This window comes from Orbicella faveolata, unplaced genomic scaffold (genome assembly GCF_042242905.1).
Source record: "Orbicella faveolata isolate gen_17 unplaced genomic scaffold, um_ofav_v1 contig_13, whole genome shotgun sequence".
In the NCBI taxonomy this organism is placed as follows: Eukaryota; Metazoa; Cnidaria; class Anthozoa; order Scleractinia; family Merulinidae; genus Orbicella; species Orbicella faveolata.
Genome location: NW_028301540.1, coordinates 11,020,074 through 11,039,852, shown reverse-complemented (window position 1 = coordinate 11,039,852; position 19,779 = coordinate 11,020,074). Strand labels below are relative to the sequence as shown.

At 39.2% G+C, this 19,779-nt stretch overlaps 1 protein-coding gene across 3 annotated transcripts; it reads right to left on the bottom strand.

Moving 5' to 3' along the window:
* Window positions 1-1,826: 1,826 nt before the first annotated feature.
* On the bottom strand, window positions 1,827-18,897 carry LOC110062663 (sodium- and chloride-dependent taurine transporter-like). 3 transcript variants are annotated; one of them, XM_089284629.1, is made up of 15 exons: window positions 18,584-18,897; window positions 18,430-18,487; window positions 11,940-12,090; window positions 11,595-11,726; window positions 11,107-11,383; window positions 10,618-10,750; window positions 9,766-9,900; window positions 9,072-9,175; window positions 8,310-8,434; window positions 7,404-7,516; window positions 6,706-6,843; window positions 6,212-6,314; window positions 5,243-5,343; window positions 3,841-4,008; window positions 1,827-3,078 (listed from the first exon to the last, which is right to left on the bottom strand). In XM_089284629.1, exons 3-15 carry the CDS (start codon window positions 12,067-12,069, stop codon window positions 2,956-2,958), a joined length of 1,782 nt encoding a protein of 593 aa, XP_089140755.1. In that variant the 5' UTR covers window positions 12,070-12,090; window positions 18,430-18,487; window positions 18,584-18,897; the 3' UTR covers window positions 1,827-2,955. The 3 variants fall into 3 exon arrangements, with proteins under 3 accessions (XP_089140755.1, XP_089140757.1, XP_089140758.1); XM_089284631.1 differs by having other exon boundaries at window positions 18,616-18,897; XM_089284632.1 differs by lacking the exons at window positions 18,430-18,487; window positions 18,584-18,897 and adding an exon at window positions 17,258-17,454.
* Between the last annotated feature and the right edge of the window lie 882 nt (window positions 18,898-19,779).

Sequence of the window (19,779 nt, the reverse complement as noted above, 5' to 3'; positions counted from 1 at the left end):
ATTGGCAGGACAGAATAACTGATTATGTTCCTTTGGCGAACGTACGACTGAGCAAAGGGTAGGCCTTAAAGAAGCAAAAGCTGCGGTGAGAATATCTTCGGGTGTCGAAGAATTTTTGACAAATTTATTCAACAGGGGAGCTAAGGATCTTTACCAAAAACTATGCCAGCAGACGTGGTGGAGCAAATAAAGAAAACTTTCCCAGTTTCAGAGTGGGTTGAGGTACAGACTGTCAGAGGATACTTTTTCTCGGCTGGCTTCGCAGCAAAAGGGACTTCCAGTTAGCGAAGAGGAGGGTGAAGACGAAGCGCTGGAGAAAGAGGATTACATAGAGCAACTAGTCGGGGTGGCTGAACAAGAGGCACCCTCTTGTATATGATGTTTTCAATTTTTGTGATCTCTCTGCCAAGGGTAGATTAGCCAAGGTTCTGAAAAAGCAAAAATTCAGTCAGCTTCAGTCATTTTGCGAGTATTTTGACGTTTAAATTTCTGGTCGTGCTATTCGTAAAGCATCGTATTACGAACCTCATACAATTAGCAAATTCCTGTGATTGCCGCAAGTAAATAACTTTTAGATTCTTCAACTTAAAACCAATCAGTGAGTCAGTTAAGGTTGCGCGACTCGTCGACTTGGTCCAGTCATCGTACTCTCGCGTCCAAGGTGATACAATACCAATCACATCTCGAAGCGTTTCATGACTTTGTATGAGGCGTTTCATATGAACATCAACACGAAAAAATGTTTTTCATCCAGCTCTCCTAACTGTGGATCCCTTCTATGGTTTCACTTACTGAGCGATAAAGTATTTGGGAAATCTGATGGATCGCACTCATCAAGACGCTGATCACTGCAGCTCGTAAGTACACTATCTACGTTTGGTCATGATTACTGATGCAAGAGCTATTTAGGGTGTTAAAAAGCCGAACAAAAATTATCTGTTGACGATCGTTTTTGCTAAGCTTACTTTATCTTTTAAAAATGGCTTGGAAAATTATGGGGACTTTCCATGCTTTCGGTAATACATGGAGATATGACCTGAAAAATATAAATCAGAGAAAATCTCAAATATTTTTGTATGAAGGTAAGAACATTGTCATTTGTGCTCTGTAATGGGTACAGTCAACTCTCTCGTAGGCAACCACCCTTGATGCAAGACGAAGTGGTCTGAGCAGTGGTCATCTACGGGAAAAAATAAGAGAATAAGCTCAAACCGAAGTGATTAAAGTGATTACATAAAGTTATTACCTAACGAGCAACAACTTAGGCAAACAGACAACTGCCAATAAGGTTTCAAATCGAATAACGCTTAAAACCGTTGAAAATTTGTACATAACATCTTATATCAATGTTACAATCCATTTTTACCTACAGATCGTATTGCAGCCTTTTTTTGTTAGTCAACTGCTATGTTGAAGGTGACTTTTCACTAGTGGAAATGGCTTATTGATTTGGCATAGAGACAGATAAAGTGGACCGGAAGTACATATTTCGGCAGGACGACACGACAGAAACTCTTTGATGATTGCAACGGGACATGTCTCATCTCCTGTAGCAAATATTTCGTTGGAAGGAAGCTTCTGGGCTTTTCGGGTAGTTTCCAGTTCTTTCCATCATTTCAAGTGATGGAAAGAGCTTTGGTGGATCCTTTTTGTATGACAGGCTACCATAACAACAATACAACCTGCTAGAGACACCTGTACTTTAGCTTAAAGAGCTTATAACTCAACAGCCAGCTCGGTGACTCCCATTTTCTTGTTATCGAATTGTAATAAGTATGATAAGATGATGAGTATGGCATAACCAAGTGTCTAAAAGGAAAACAAGGTGTGTCAATTGAGACTTTATTCATGCGTATGGAGGGAGATTTTACGATATACTGACCAAATGTATTACATTGAACTCTAAACTAGGGCAGTCCTTTGTTTCAAGGTCCTGCCTTTACCATTTCACAATGGTATATTTACCTTGGATAACAATCTATATCGAGTTTTCCGTTTAATTAAAGACATTGTCAATGTCGCAAATCTATCCTTAACTTCTAATGGACCATTTTCGTATTTTCAGTATAGGACTGGAACTAGCTTGCAACTGAGGCTAATGCGGGGAGTCTTTTCAAACGTAAACGACATAAATCTCTTTGTAATGACATATCCCCGCATGAGCCTCCATTGCAAGCTAGTTCCAGTCCAATACCGAGAATACGAATGTGGCCTATTGCGAGAATTATTCTGATCTTGAGCACCAAGCAATGATTAACCATGAGACTTACGAGCAAATTTATACTCCGACAGTGGTACAGGGGTGGGGGCTCATTAAAAGCCTTCATGGATCTCGTTCTATTGAAAAGGATTGAAATTATTTTGCTTTTAGTAGATAGCCTTGAAATTTCTGCACAAGATGAGACACTCTTTTGTTGGTTATGACATTACGTGATATGACGTTATGTCATGGCATTCGCCATGTTAGATCAGCCATCTTGGATTTCACGACTTCATCGGGAAATCAGAATGTGATGCAAGGTGTGGGAAGTTATCCAAAATGAAAATGGAATGTAAAAGAGTACCAATGCGCCAATGCCACTCAGGAAAACTGGACTAGCACTAAAGAATTCCGTCGAAAAAATACCTGATAATTTAGCTTCATTGGCATGTCAAAATATGCCTGCCATGACAAAACAGTTGAAGAATCAAAATCAGTCAGCATCGCAAAGTAAATCTACCTCTCAGAATTTTGAAATAATATAAGTGTTCAGAAGGGTTTAAATTCACCATACCAACAGTACCCTGACCACCCAGGGTTAACAAAGCTTACATACAACAATTTCCGATAATTCTCTACTCTTTTTTGTGTGTGGCAACTACAAACAACTATCAAACTAGAAAATAATGTATGAAAATTTACGTAAAATTCCCATAAATTAGATTAATAACACATGAATTCTTATTCGGCTCGATTTACACCGAGCTTGTAATTAATTCAGCTTTTTCATTTGTTCCTGCCTTCTTTGGATCACTGCCCAGCCCATTTATATCTCTGTCTTTCTCCTTCATGTCAGGTACAAGTAACTTGTCCAAGCGCTGTCAAACCAAACAGAAAAACCAATAAATACATCAAATGATTCTTTTTTGAACATGGCTGCGTTTCCTTATCAGTAGCAGTATCTATTAACCGCCTCTTAGTGTGACCCCTCCTCCTCTCTCTCCTCCTCATTTTCATCCGCTACTTTCTCCTCACCCCGCTTCCTCCACTTTAAGTACCCTTCCTTTACGGATCCATGGAACATTCCCTCATCTCCCCTTTTTCTGCATCTCACAAGCTAAATTGATTTATTTATTATTACACATTAGTCACGAAATTCAACACAGATAACTACATGAAAACGTGCTAGGAATGCTACCCAAAGCTGATTGATATATTGGGAAGAACTTTTCTTATCCAATTTTATTTGTTTGTTCTTTTCTTTTCTGTTAAACCAAAAATAAAAGTACTGACAACAAAGACGAAACGTTTCCCTATGCAAACTGGAAGTAACAATGTTAATCGACTGATTGTCAACTGGCCAAGCACTACTTGCAGAGTCTGGACGTTGACCTTGCACAAAACCTGGCAAAATACCAAAAACAATTATGTGTGCTCATACAACTAACCAATCGAAGTATCGCAATTATTCAAACATAGTCTATGAGCATAAAACAAAAGATGTGCAGTGTCATGGACTTTCTGACACAAATTGTAGCCTGTTTGTTAATTTCTTTTATGTTTACCTTCCTAACCATTTCCCTCTATTAACTATGCGGAAATTAAGCCAACTACTCGTGTAAATTACTGCAAATGTTTACCTCTTTGATAGTTCCAGTAGTCTTGAACAGCTTGTATATCATCACCGCGGGAATAAGAATTAACGAGGATACCGTCAGGAGCCAACCAATCGCCTGCCCCCAGCCTGGGTACACGTAGTCCCCGAATTTGAGTGGTGAATACGTCACAAGGTTAAAGACGAAAATAAACTGCAACGTTGAATATAAAAATCATTGAGGCAACCACAAAACTTGGGTCGAGTAGCAGCTCTCGTAAGGTCTCACATTAATGACTTGATACCCTTTGAGACAACAGAAGCAATCGGCCCCTAGACCGAAAAAAAGTAACTCGTGCTAACAAGCAAAATAATTGCAAGCTGACAAGAGCTGCTGCAGTTCTGTAAAGAAATCATCATTTATGAATTGAGAGGAGGTGACGACTGTTTTAGCAAATTCGAATTATTATCAATATACGCGGCCAAATTGAAAACCGCCCTCTTGAAAACACTTGCTTTGCGGGCCGCAAATGACTCCTAGCGGGCCGTTAATGTATTAACGGGAAGACTATCATTTTTTTAAATGTAAACTGTCTTTTTGCTAATCATTGTTACCAATCTTTTTAAAACTAGATTATATTTGACATTTTATTGTAAACAAAAAGGAATTTTATTTGGCTCTTGTTTAGCTGTTCGTATTGTAGCAACAACTTTCCATACCATAGTTTCATGCTACATCTCTGTTAAACATTTTTTTCTTATTAAATGAATTTGTACGATTTGGCCTTGTGTATTGATAATAATGATAATCGCATGACTTTTGTCGGTCATATAGTTTATTTGTGTCCCTCGTAGCATCATTTACGCCCTTGCGCTTCGCGCTCGGGCGCAAATGATGCTACTCGGGCCACAAATAAACTATATGCCCTCCAAAAGTCATGTGATTGTCCTATTCTACTGATTCCTTTGAACAAGCAAGCAGAGAACACTCTCTTGGACAATAGGTTGTTGAGGTTACACAGAAGGAGGGCTATATGACGCGTATTTTTAAATAAGTTTTACATTTTCCAGGCGGTGATTGGCCGCAATATGTGTACTCAGAAATGGGTATACCACGGCGAAACACACCACCCGCCACTAACAAGTCAGGTTTGTTCTTTGACGAAAGCGAGTTCCATCCATGCTTCAGTTGCAAAAACAATTTACCGTTTTAACAGGTAGTATGACATGTGACAGACCTGATACCAATCTGACTGTTTTTAATCATGGAGCTAATCATGGTTACTAAGTTACATCTCGAAGAAAGCATATTTTAGGGGCATACGGCTTACCATGTCCCCTGATTTGATTTTCTATACCTAAAGTTTGTAACATCTGAAAAGCAGTGCGAGATATTCTACGATCAACGATATTATACTTGCATCGATTTACTGAATCAAAAAACTCACCGAACAAAAAATGGGCGCAAGAAAACACCAGCACCAGCCAATCCATGGATTGATTCGAAATCCCAGCATGCTTTCAAAGTTGTCATAGAAACGATGACGTCCTGTTAATAGCCGTAAGAAATTAGTGGAATATTTGTGATAAAGCAAGCCACATGACGAAGCTACCTAAGATAGGTCTGGTTAGGTCTGAAAATTTGTATGGAAAATGGCGTACTTTGGCCTAAAATAAGCTAAGTAAAAAGTATCGAGAGCCGGGTGGTGCACACCCACCAAAATGTGTAGCACGCTATTGATATGTAACATGGAAATGTTACCATAATGTACAACACTCCACCTCTCCTTTCCGGGAACTCAGCACGCTGAGGAAATTGGGAATTTGGGTATGAGTTTGGAAATTTGGTTAGGAACCAGATATGAATCATGCGTTATTAAATAACTAATGATTGAGATTGGGACACAGGGATTGAGGTTTTACTGTTGAAATTTAAGATTCTCAAAGGCGTAGTCTTTCTGTAGTTGACGACCGTTATAGGAGAATCTTTGTTTATAATATTTGCCTCATTACCGTCAGCGATACAGTTTCTGATAGAGCTACAAAGAGATTAGTACTGAATATTGAAACGGCACAGCACGATTAACTGTCCCAAGGAATTTGAGCGCGATGTATTGAATACATTTTGTGCGACGAGGGTTTAAAAGCTCATAATTTTATGAAGCACGTATGAGCTCATTAGCGCTTTTGCCACACAGAAATTTTGATGTTTTTGAAAGCCAATTTCTCCTCGAATATTACACCCAAAGAGCCAAAAATTTCACCACTTACTAAGTTTTACAAGCTCTTTAAGTTTTTTAGTATAATCGTGTCTAGCATGATGCCTTCTATGCGCAAAGTCGTATGTTAACGAAGAAAAATGTAAACAATGAAGTCAGCAAAGATTCGCCTAAAGACTAATAAGCTATTTTTCTCACCATAAAACCATCCTATGGCAACACATTCGCAGATGACCACCAACAACAGAACTGATCCGCTGCCAGAGTATGCGTCAAACAATTGGAACACGTACATACCACCCTATAAAGATTATAAGCAGTGGATTTTACAATGCTTGTCAAGCACGGGTTTCACTTAATAATCCCCAGAACTTTGATATTAATATTATGCAAGTTTGGTTGCTTGTCTTGTTGCTGCTCTCTTAGTTTGCTTAACTATTTGTTGTTTGTTTTTAGTTTACTAAATTGCTTCTTTTTCTATTTTCTTCTGTCTCTCTGTATGCCTGTTTGTGTGTCGAGAGCTATGGAAGTGATAGGCAGGCTGATACATCAGGGCTCCTATTACCGACCTACATAGGAAGCTGGTCAATTGCTCAGATGTGCCAGTGTCAGTAATAAAGATGTTGAGATAGAGGATAAACTGAAATCAAGTCCGATCCATTGTACATGCAAAGCATGGACCGCATCTTTACCTCAGTAACCATGGACAAACCGAGTAGAAACCAGACGCAACAGATAAAGGCGGTAAACATTTCCTTGCGATGGCCACGCCTCAGATGTTGCGGAAACAAATCAACGACGCCTGTAACAACGCCCTCGATACCTACAAACTTGATGCAAAAAAGACAAAAATCATTACCATGGAATAAAAGAAACAGTACCAGCATATTACAGTTTATTTGCCATGTATCATGTCTCTCTTGGCATTTGGTCAAAATTTCAACTGTCAGCGGAGATTAAACTGAAAGACAGTTTTTTTAAAGAGAGCTAAGATCTTCGAAATTTATTGATTGCTGAGAAAGGGACTGAGTAACATTTTCACCAATGACTTAAAACGCCCCGAAAATTTAACTAATTACTGACATTTCACTACACCTTTAATCTACTGATCGCGTGTGCGAATCCCACCAAGCTCAAAATAGTCCTTCCTGCCTCGTGCATTCAGAGCAGTCTCTCGTTCAGCCCGTGGAATTTGCTGAGTTATATTCCACAAAAAGGCTATGTCCCCAAGCATACATTTACATCTTAAAACACATACATGTTGACTATTTCTCTTCACTTTCTTTTAGGAATCTTGAAATGTAGTTGTAACTATTTTCTTCATGATTTTTAACTCCGGCAAGTTAAATCGAGAAACGATTTATTCCATTATTTAGCTCTGTTAATTTACCTCACTGTCAAGACCGAGCAAGATTAACATGAAGAAAAACAAAGCAGACCATAACGGAGCTAAAGGCATCTGAGCAACCGCCTCTGGATAAACGATGAAGGCAAGTCCTGGACCTGTAAGAGAATTATCAATCGACAGAAAAACAAGAAACACCTTGAGTAAGGATAAAAATAAACCGCTTTCCTGAGTAGCAAAGATTTGAGAATATATTAAAATTCTTCTGAGTCTGAGTACGGAGTCCTCTGTCGTTACGCGTCTGACCCTGTCCAAACTGTTTTATGACCACGTACCAGACTATAAGGTTCCAGCAGCGATGAGGTCCTACCGTAAACTGACACCCTTTTCGTGAGAAGGTTCGTCATGGGTTGCCCCCTGCCCCTTTCCCCCCTTAAGGAAAGAGCTAAGTCATCGGCGAGATCTAGACCTGCAGCTGAATTTATTTCTAACTGTAAACCCGATCTGAATTGTAGACTCAAGCCTACACCTTACTTTTAGTATTTCAAAAATATTATATCATTGGTCTCCTTTATTGCAGACTATGCCAGAATAGGGAGACTAAAATGCTCCAGATAACCATGTAACCTTGTCCAGTGAAGCATACCAATACAGCTTCGTACAGGAATTCAACTAACACTTTTGGGATTCCCGATTGCCGGATTTTCTGTTGCGTACGACTGACAGCCTTATTGACCTCCCTGGGCTTCCATGACTTACACGTTGATATTTTGTAAATACGTTTATAAACGGAAAAAATAAAACAAACAAAGACAAAAAATAGGTTTTTGACCACAACAGTGTGATAAACGTTTTAAGAACACTCAGGGCATTTCCTGATGTAATCGCAAGCGCCCTATAGTATGCGTCGCAGGCCGGTAACGGTTAGTAAATGACAAGTATTCTTATAACCTGACTTAGCGACATCCTTCACTTTCACTCCTTGATTTTTTGCCATAAATCCCAGCACTGAGAAGATCAGAAATCCGCCATAGAAACTTGTTCCACTATTGCAGCATGTAAATATTATGGAATCCCTAAAGAAATGGAAAAAAGGGTCAAACCGTAATAACAATAGATTTTAAAACATGCATTCACAGCAAACTCAAGTGATTACGAAATTGTACTGATCAAAAGTGTCTTTTAGAGAGTCACGAAGTAGCTGGCACTTTCGGGGCCGTTGCAAAAATGATTTACTATAGTCAGTCACACTACTTGGAGTTGTTGGCATCAGTCAGTCGATGGACTATGAAGTGACTCCATGACAGTTGTTGATGAGCATCGTCTTGTGTGGTTGTAAAAGTGAATCCTGGATTAATTGCGATCTCTACTGTAGCCCTGGTGAGTGAAGAAAGATGCCTGTCGTGGATTTAGGTGATGATCAGGATGGATCTGGCTTTTCTCCTGGCCCTTCGTTGGCCGTTTTTGTCTCGGATGGCAGTCTCCCATCTCTTCTGGAGTGTAATTTGGAATAGGGAACTACACATACAAGTGCTCCTTTTTCAGTCTTCGATAATTTAAGGATTCCTTGGGTTTTCACATACAGAAAATCTCCGAACGTCTTCGAGATGTCAAGTGACTAAGGCGGCTATCGGCAATCGTCATGTGTCGCTGATTACTCGAATACACGAGCAAAGACCTACACTGTTACAGCACTTATTATTGTTGCCTAACCTGTAAAAGTTGTTCTTAAATTTGTTGTAGCTTCCAAGCGCTGTCATGGTCCCCATACCAAGGGAGTATGAGAAAAACACTTGAGTCGCGGCGTCGATCCAGACCTAAACGAAAAAAGATCTTTTGACGTTGTTGAGCTTCATCAACAACAGCTATATCCGGAGCTTTAAGACCTCAGCAAAAGCGGTTAACCTTTCAAAGTCCATTCCTTAGCATTCCTGTTTCTGAGAGATTGATGAAATTGGAGTATGGGACCGTCCGAAATGATTAAGTACAATGGGACTAGTGTCACATGGGTCCTAGGTTAAGCGTTAAGACCTGGTAGAAACGTACCTAACTGGCGAGTAGAGGCCCTGACAATAGTGCTGTACTGGATAAATTAGGGAAAGATCTACTAGAAATGCGGTGAAAACAACTTTTTTTTCGCACACGTTAGTTGGATAGCAACGCAGTGCTTCTTACAGAAGAAGCGTTAGGTGACATTAAAGTCTTTCATTTCAAGAGAGTTAAAGCCATGCAGAGCTACATCAGCGGCCATTAGCACTGTTATTGTTCCCTTTAATTATTATTTAGCGTGCGCGGTCGATGGATGTCATGGTGCGACATTACAACATGAATTGCGCACGTAGTAAGAATACACAGAGACAATTGGTCAGAACGTACTTGAACAAAAAAATCGAAAAGATATTAATACCTGGCCATCTGAAAGTCTTGACAGATCAGGAGTAAGATAAAACTTGATTCCATCAATGGCTCCCGGCAATGTCACTCCACGAATCAGAATGGCGGTCAATAGCAGATAAGGAGCTGTAGCAGTGAAGTACACAACCTGAAAAGGAGGCGTCTTAAGCGTAACACGAAGACCAAATAATTAAATCACGAAAATGCTCTTATCAAAGTAGCAAACATAGAGTCACATGATCAAAAGGTCTCGAATTCAAATCCTCCTCCCTGTCGATAGATGGATTTGTGTTTGGTGGTCCCAGATTTAACTCCCCCACGATTGGTAAATAGCCAACTAGTCAATCTCCCACCAGTTGCGATCATTTTAACAATTTTCTGTTCAATTTGTTTGCAATATTTGTTTGCTTGTAAAATTAATAAAGTAACGCTAAAAACGGAGACTTAAATAAGGTGATCTATTTTCTTTATTTTACAATCAACATATCTATTTCATACAAGCGAACCCACATGAACTGTCACACCCCAATTGACCCTTTGCATGAACTTGTAACATGGTACAAAATTTGCGACATCCTAAACCAAGAAGAGTCAGGTTTAACTGTTTGAAGCAGCTTTGTTACGTTGATTTCAGAGGCTGTGGCATTTATTTCCTCCCAGAATGACTGATTTTTTATCGTGAGACAGGTTCTCTTGTGACAAGCTGGTAAAACGATTTTAACATGATGACTGAATAAACCGAAGCTGCGTTGCTTTGCCTTTACATTTTTTTATTTTCATTTCACTTTGCCTAGACATTCGATACGTCATTTGTTAATTTACGTTAACAATGTTTGAAGCTATTTTAAACACAATGAACTGTCACCTTTCCGCTGGATTTGACTCCTTTACACACACACAAGTAACAAATGATCCAAGCCAACAACAGACACAATGCTAGGTCCCAGTTCACTTGACCTGGTTCACTCAAGCCGCCAGAAAGTCGTAAAACTCTGTAGCTATTGCGAGAAAGGAAAGATGCAACCGTCAATTTGTTAACGCACCAGACAGCTATGGTACCAATAAATGGCGAGTAAAAGGTTTTCTTCAGATATTTGAGGTGGTCGTTTCTTTGTTTAATCAATGACATTGCTTTTTCGGGCAGCAATAACGTTTTAAAACAGAGCGCCGGAAAACACGCAGTGCCTTAGTTTTGTCTTTAAGTTCAGAGAGGAGTACAGTGCTATACGCAAGTCGAGAAACAGGATGTTATAAGCAGCAAATGACAGCTGTAGGAGACCAGGTACGTTTTAGGTATTAAAGAAATAACAGGCAATTATTTCATAACATTGTTATCAAATAAACTATTACTTACTCCCAATATTCCTGGCTTGCAGACACCTTATTTGCATTTTCCAGTGTTGTGTTTACAAGCATAGTGGTATTTGCTATCGAGTGGTTCGTGTGCATTTCGGACTGAGTGCTCTTTTCACTGTAATCCACACAGTTTGGAGTGTTCCATTCATTTCCACAATGTGACCAAGGAAGCCTTGACTGAAAGGACGCAAACATGTAAAACAGGGCCCAGCCCAAAATCACGGTGTAGTAAATATTGATGTACTGCATGACCAACACGCCTGCGTAGCCAATACCTGGTGAGGAAAAAAAAAGTATGGTTGTCATAGAAGCATCAGCTTCCGATAACAATGAAATGCTATACCAAGTTGTTTGCAGATAAATCTTAAATTTGTGTTCCTTTGCAGAGTATATGTACCCAGGCTTAGTTTCTACTTGGACCCTGGCCGTAGATTTAGAAAATACGGCGGATATATAGATTATATAATATTCTTTACAAATTCGTACCTTGAAAAAGAGGACAGATCTTCCATGCAGTGATTCCGCCTTCACTTGTGTACTGTCCCAAACCGATTTCCATGGTCAAAACCGGAACACCGGCCACGACCAGGCAAATTAGGTAAGGGATGAGAAAGCAACCTTAAAATTTCAAAGCACGTGATATAGTAATGATCAATTTTAAACTCCATAATCACCTGAAATAATGATGAAATATTTATTAGAAAACTGCACTCAAAAGAGTTTGCACTCGATGAACGTTCCGCTACTGCGACAAAGCGATTTAGTTCCTGCACGATTGCATTAGTTCAAGTAAAAGCAAAATGAAACTGAGAATATAATAGAAAACCTTACCTCCACCATTTTTAAAACACAGGTAAGGAAACCGCCAAACATTTCCAAGGCCGATAGAAAACCCCATCAAAGCCAGAATAAAGTCGAACTTCGAACTCCATGTCTCCCGTTTATTCAGGGCTTCAACCATCTTAAGTTATCACTCTCAAAACTGTGCAGAGGAGAAAGGAATTACAATATTACTTTATATCTTGAATGTAAAAGATAAGTATTAAACAAGAAACAAATCAACTGGCACTGGATACTGTTTAAGTTATACTTGAGCCCTTCAGTAGACTGAAAAAGCTAATGAAGATATTAACTTTAATTCGCAAATTGAACACACATCAATAATTTAAGAGTGACTTCTACATTTCAGTAAACAAACAACTGCAACTTAAATACGAAAGATTTCGGTTACATTTCTTATTTCACTGGCTCCAGTGCTCCTAATTACCGATTCCCTCTGTCAGAAAATTTTGCAGAATTTTGGTCATTTCAAGGTATCCTGTTTGACTGTGAGATTAGAGGCAATACCGTGAGTTAACAATGTTCCACAAAACGTGAGATTTTGGCGGTTTGTGTGATCAAGATCGATAAAGGTCAAGGCCATGGTGAGGATGAACTATTTTGCCTTATAAGGACCCCGTCATACTAATGCGTTCCTAAGAGTATTTGTTTTCGTCTTGACGAACACGAGGCAAAATATTGTCAACCACTGTAGCGTTTACGTTTTGTTTTCACCTGTCCACACTAAATCGTTTTCATTCGAAAACGTATAAATTTTGATACGTTTCTCGTCTAAAGCCCCCGAAAACGCTGATTGAAACGACAGTATATGACGCCTTTCTCGGCAAGTTTTCTAAAGCCTCCGTTTTCGCCTATCCATACTAAAAACGATGCGTTTTCAAAAGGTTCCACTTTTGAAACCGTTTTTAAAAGCCTCCGTTTTCATCAGCGTTTTCGGTTGTTTTAGTGTGATAGGCGAAAACCCATCAAAAAGTGTGCGTTTTCACAGGAAAACGGATTAGTGTGGTCGGGGCCTTAGTTTCCAGCCTTTTTCCATGTGTCTTTAAGTTAGTCTTAACGTGACAGATAAAAAGACTAATGCTTTTTGATTCGGTGCTTCCATAATAGGTTCCTAGAAATGAAAATAATTTCAACGTTAACGGCGCCCTGCTGTGATCTCGATGAACTTTAAGATCATCAATTTGGCTGTTACTCAAACTTTGTTGTGTTGAGGACTTTTTGTTTAGTCTCGCACTGTGTCACCTTCAGCTTCGTAGTCTTTTCGGGCAAAATTAATTCTACCGCTGATTGCATGAGAATAATTTGTGAAAAAGAAAAGTCAGAAAACTACTAAACTTAACTGACAATGTAATCGGGCGTTGAAAACTGATTTCCCTTGGTATTGAGGTTTATGGAATTCGTCCATTGATTGATACAAACTCCGATAGCCACAAACAAAAAAGTTGTAATGTAGGGAAACCAGCGTAAGGTACTTTTACTGACCAAATCTTGGCGACATTTCTTTTCTAAGAAGCATGCAAAAGTGAATCTCAATTTCCGCGTATTACACTGAGGAGTTCAGTCAAGGTATTTCGAGTTTCAGTTTGTACGAACGCAAGTGTTACAAAACGTTTAAGTACTTGCAAAACGGTAACGAGCAGTTCCGAACGGAAAGTGCGAAGTCACAAAGCTTCAGTTAATTATAAATAGGTGAACGACATAAAGAACGTGTTTACTCATGAAAAATAATGCCTTGGATATAAGCGCTCTCCTTAACAAATAAAGAAGCCTAAGCCGTGTATTACACTGTGATAAAACACGACGGACATTTGAGAACACGAGAGAAATGTAGAAAACACGAGCCGCAGGCAGAAATCTAGAAAACACGAGCCTGCGGCTCGTGGTTCCACAGCCTCTTTGACAATGTTATGACGAAATTTATCATCAATAAGAGGGCAGACGCATAAAAAACCGACGTCAATTTGTTTTTTAAAATAACAAGACCCCAAAATGGTCAAATGCCGTGTATAAATGGGGGGAAGAGACGCCGTAAACTTGCCGTAAACAAAGATAAGTGAATTTTATTCCAAATGACGCGACATTGTCGATAGTTTTTTTCGCTTTTTGATTGGCTACTTCAAAAAGTCCATAATATCTCCTTAGTTAAAAAGCTGACAGTTTGACAGCTGAAAGTTGAACTTGAAAGCTTGCGTAAATTAAAATTTTATCCGTCTGTGCTCTTATTGATGATAATCAAAGGCCCCTTCGAGCTACCTCATGTATGTGGTAATAATCCTCTAAAAGGCTGTCCTTTGCCTCTTTTGGAATGAAGAAGTGTTCCATTTGTAAGGTGTTTAGTTGAAAAGTGCATCATGTTAATAAGCAGCTATTAGTTGAGCATGTTTATAGAAATAAGGTCTTCATCTAATATATATAACATTTTGACAGGAAACATAATCTAATCCTTTAGTGTCTTTTTCTCTGTCTGGATTATGAACATCAGCAGTGCAAATGTTGTTTTGACAATTTGTGATAATTTCATTAGTTTGCACATCAGCACTGGATGTGTTAGGGTTTTGAACAAACTCACCCCACTCTTCATGGGTTGCGAAGTTATGCCATTTACCCATGCATTTTGCTCTTTTATGCCTCAGTTTTAAATAATTCACTAGTGTCTACAAGATATTTGGCTGTGTCTAATAGTTTCTTAGGTCTGACATTCTGAAACTGATAGTGATGCTTGTAACCAAGTCGCCTTTTAAGTTTTATTAGAATGGTCTGTGATTCGCTTCTTGGCCTTTACATCACTTGGCACATTGACAATGTTTCCATGAATAGACAATTGTCCACCCCTAGGTAGTTCACGGATTTGCATAAAAGGTATATGAGGTGATATTAGTCGCTCTTCTAGTGATGTGATATTCAATTCATTAGGGTTATAAGCAAAACCCATCTAATTGGCTTTAGCACAGCTGGGTAACCTACCTTGTTTTAGACCTTTTTTATTGCAAGTTAGACAATTGCTTTTTTAGACTTTTTTTAGACTTTTTTTCTTTTATTGCCCAAGTCATGCAGATCCAGTCAGTGTCATTGTAAGACAGGACTCAACAATGTCTAGTGAACATACCCTATATTTGTTTGGATCACATTTCACTACAGAGCACTTGAACCACAATTGGTCACAACAAGTGCATACATATTCTGGGCCACATGCAATGTTTTTGTAAAAAAATTTATCATAGAAACTGCATCGTACTCGTTTTCTTATGGCTGCAGCTCATGACTGCTACATGTTAGTTGCGATACACTTGCCAGAGTCTCAGCCTTTTCTCTTTTTCCTACCGACTGTTTGGTTATTTGCCTTATGTGCTGCGGGTTCTCTGCTTTTCGTTTTCTGAAGTAGCGCTGTTCAATTTCTCTGACATGTTCTGGGTTCAATTTTGTTCTTTTAGCAGCCTGGTGTTTCTTGTTCCTAGATGTTTTGCTATTAATGTTGCTGCCATGTACTCGTTTTTGATTCTCATTTATTCTAAAGTTATCATCAGCTCTTCTCTCTTTCAAGTATCTTCTCATGTATTTTTTTCTGTAAGTTTTACGTTTTTCACTGTTATCAACTGGTTTGTTTTCATCTGCATTTTTTGTTTGTTTGCTGTTGTCTCTTATCTCCATTGTTCTGTTTTCTACTATGGAAACATAATGAAACTCATCTAGGTATCCAATGTAAATGTTTAGGGCATTTGTAACATTCGCTGGTTCAATAACAGTAACTGGAGAAAAAGTTGGATTTGATTCAGCAACATGAATTGATAAATTAAGACAATTGGCAACAGCTTGAATTATGATAGCATCAGCCCGTGTTCCTTGACATGACATCCTTTCCAAATAACTTTGCCAAGAATGCCCAGTTTTACTCTCTATAAATTGTTCAGAGTGATTCACTAAATACTGAATGCCAACACTGCGCACATAGAAATGGCTCTTAGGATTTCCATAAAGTTGATGTGATACAGCCCTAAAAAAGCAATCACCACCTCCTCCAACATCAAGTGCAGTTCTGCCTAACTGAGACAATCTGAGTTCTAATAAACAACAGAATTTGTGGGCGATATAAAAGGTACTGGACACAACAGACGCCATTTTGTAAACGTGTACTGCCACGTTTGGCCCACACCCTCCCCCCACATATATGAACATAAAACAATGACACGACTTTGTTGACAAAATCAAACCTAGTATGGGGAACAGGGGGGGAACGTGTTTAATTGATGTTTAATGCGGATTTAATGCATAAATTAATTGTCTAACGGGAATGGAGTGACCAATCCAACCATCACTATACCTCATGGTATGAAGTACATACCATGAGGTAAAAAGGAGGTAATCAGCACGTAAGAAATTAGACAGTTATTGTAAAAAGTATGTTTGTGCTATCCAAATTAATAATTGTTGTTGTCGATCAGTTGAGAACGCAAAAGTCAGCTGAAGCATTTATATAAATAATAACACCAAAACAGTTCCTCTAGAAGAGAATGCTAATTCTAATAAGCGATACATGTGGTTGAACTAGCGATATTTCCATATCCTAGAGGAGAAAGTCCATTTAAACTTGTCCACAGTGTTCCGTAGCGCGCATTTGGTCTATATCTATTCAAGAAGACCTTTGATAGGTGTGTTTTGGTTCTAAGTACAGAGTTCTGCCGTCTAGAAGAAAACCACGACACACGACGCCATCTTTATTTTCGCGGTTGCGATAAAAAAACAAAACTTTCCCCTACCCCCTAGAATATGCAAAGGACCAAAACACCAAAGAAATCTCTAGGGAGTGGGCGAGAGGAAATTTCTTAGTATTTACAAACGGCCACCTGCCTCGCCTACCCTGCAAGGGAGTTCCTATTAGCCCCCAGCTACCCCTACACGAAGTTAAGTTAACCGAGTTAACAATGAAATGTTTAACAGATTCGGTCACGGTTTTTTAGTATGTCGTCATATTGTGTCCAGCTGACAAAATATTGACATCTGAGGGCCACATTTTCAATCAGGAACTAGCATTTCGCTTACTTGAAGAATCTTTCTCAATATCGTAACCTCAGTAGTACTTCGCACTGAAAACGGTGTTTAGATGCAAACACGAAACTACTTCTACAATCTTCAGAATCTTGAATGGATTCTAGATGATTTTCCTTCCAATAGGGATATCTTTTAAACGGTTCGCCGTCCTCAATAATAGTTCATATCAAGTACAAAATGCCAGTGCCAAGGGCGATGAAGTGTTAAGAATATAATTGTACACCTAGCATGCAAAATGTTCACATAAAACTGTGCTTCCTAACCTGCAGCTGAAATGTCTGTCATCTCCCGCCCGGAGATTAGGCTGAATGCGGAAGCTAACGGCCTGTGACGGACATCTCTGGCTATTTGTTCACATATCTTTATACCTATAACTACATTTACAAATACTTCACCGCATTTTTCAAGCTGGGTCTATATTTATATCGGCTTCATTGCACTTGACATGCCGGGTCAACATTGACAATATTGCTTTCATGCGGACAACGAAATGTTGTTCGCTTCTGATATCGCTGGTTTTTATTTTCAATTGTTTCTCAAAAACTTCTCTAATTAGCAAAGAGAAACGATTTTTGGATCACTTCGGCATCCCTGAGGTCAAGATGCTGCTTGAGAATTATGTCCCATTGTCGTCAATATTTAACCACAGCTAAAACCACTGAGATGTGGAGAAGTGTCTGTTGTTTTGTTTTGGAAAGCCGCAAAGCCAGTATATATTAATCATAAGAATGCTGGTACTGTATAAATAGCTCAAAGCTACTTGGTAAAGTGGCAACACTGAAAGGAATTAGACTGCAGTGTAGTGTTAATTCCCGGCCCAATTCCCTTCAGGGAGTATGGCTAAAAGTGAGTGAAAGGGTTATACAAAACTAAAGTACTAGAGAGATAATGACGCAGAAACGGCCGAAAAAAAAAGGAAGGAGGGATGAAAATGCATTACAAATAAAAACAGGATATTTCTTCACCCGTTCCATCTCCCGCTTGAAGGTAGCGTGAGTTGCTAGTTATTAAACTTACGGCTTATGGCGCCGACCGGCTTTTAATAGCTCATGGGTATATAACAAGCGAGACTAGATATCTACGCTTATCACGCCTTTAGCATGTTGAAGAGGTGTTCTTCAATGTTTGATCACTTACAGATTAGTGTTAATACTGTCAATTGTGGAAACTAAGTGAATGCAAGCGTGATTAGTGTTCCAAACAGAAGAAGGAGTGAGCTTGTGTAGTGATGCGATTAGTCTTGAATTACCATAATCCACTACAATCAACACTGTTGACTGAGTTTACCTACTCCTGTTCTATTCAAAAGTAAAACAGTTTCTGTAAATGTATCATGCTGTGTGTTGCGTGAAGTTTTTCTTATTCAAAAGAAAATGCAAGATGAGAAAGCAGTTAAAATACGAATTTCTCGAGACACTGGATGTGAAACACTGACCTTCACTGTTTAATTCCGCCCACGATTGCCTCGTTTCTCGCCTCTTGAGGTTATCTTGCTGTCGTAGAAGTAAGCAAAGTGTAGTTGCAACAGTTAATGGTTATGAAACTTTTTAAACGTCTAAAGACTGTGCATATTTCTCTGTAACGATTACCTCAGTAGAGGTCAGTTGACTAATCTCCTTACCCGGGTCTACTTCACAGCCGGCGTTTGGAGTTGTCAAGCAATGCTCCATGCCCCAGTGCGTTAACGACGTTCGTTGACACTTGATATTGAATAAGCCCTTTGCACGATCCGGTCACATGGTACAAAATCACATATGCTGGGACGTAAGTTGCACAGTGGGACTTCCAAAACAAAGCAACTCGTACCAGTCCACCTTGACCTGCCTTTGTTTTGGAAGTCCCACTGTGCAACTTGCGTCCCAGCATGTGTGATTTTGCACCATGTGACCTGATCGTACAAAGGGCCTATTGTTTGATATTGTCTTTTCCCGACTGCATATCGATCGTTTGAGATATCCGCAGAGGGCACGGTTATTTGTTTCAAGCGTCAGAAGTAAACTGACCTGTCAGCCGCCAGTGCTCAGTGTAATTCTGGGATCTGTCGGCAAAATTGTGGGGAAAATTTAAAGAGCTTTGCGTAAGGATATTGCATAAATGCTAAGTGCCTCCAGCCCGTTCTTTCTTGGTTGGGATTTTGCCATGCGAACTGTTTCAATGAAAGCCAGGATGGAGAGAAAGTCGTGTAGTGAAACGAGTGGGTTCGAATAGACATGCAGTAGACTGGGTTCTACCAAAACGTGCAGATTCCGCTTACTTCCAGTCTGGAGCTCAGATTTCTCTGGAAATTCCACGGCGCCCCCATTGATATGAATCAGCAACTTGTTTAGTGAATATTTTTTGTTCTGAACCAAAGAGAAAAGGTGAGTTTTTCAGGGTTGAAAAAATACTTCCATTTCTCGCTGTGAACTGCTGTGAATGAATTTTGAAAATCTGCTCGTAGGCCTTTCCACAAGTATCCAAATATATTTTGGGATATTTAGAAAATTTGGGGATATTTAGAAATATTTATAGGTTTTCGGTTGAGGCCTGTGTGTCCTCGCTATTTTCTTGAAACAGTACTCAGTTCTGTGTCGGAAAAAAAACAATCCAGTTCAGCGATTTCCCACTTGTATTCCATATTACTAACAGCACTGAAGCACCAGGTTTCCAAAATGGCGGATGCTGGAAATATTGAAGCGCCTCGTTTTCCTCTGCTCTTTTTACCACTGCAAGAAAATTTTGAAAATTTTGAAAATTGAAAATGTTGGCCTAAGTGATTCAAAATCGGTCTATTTTAAAACAACAA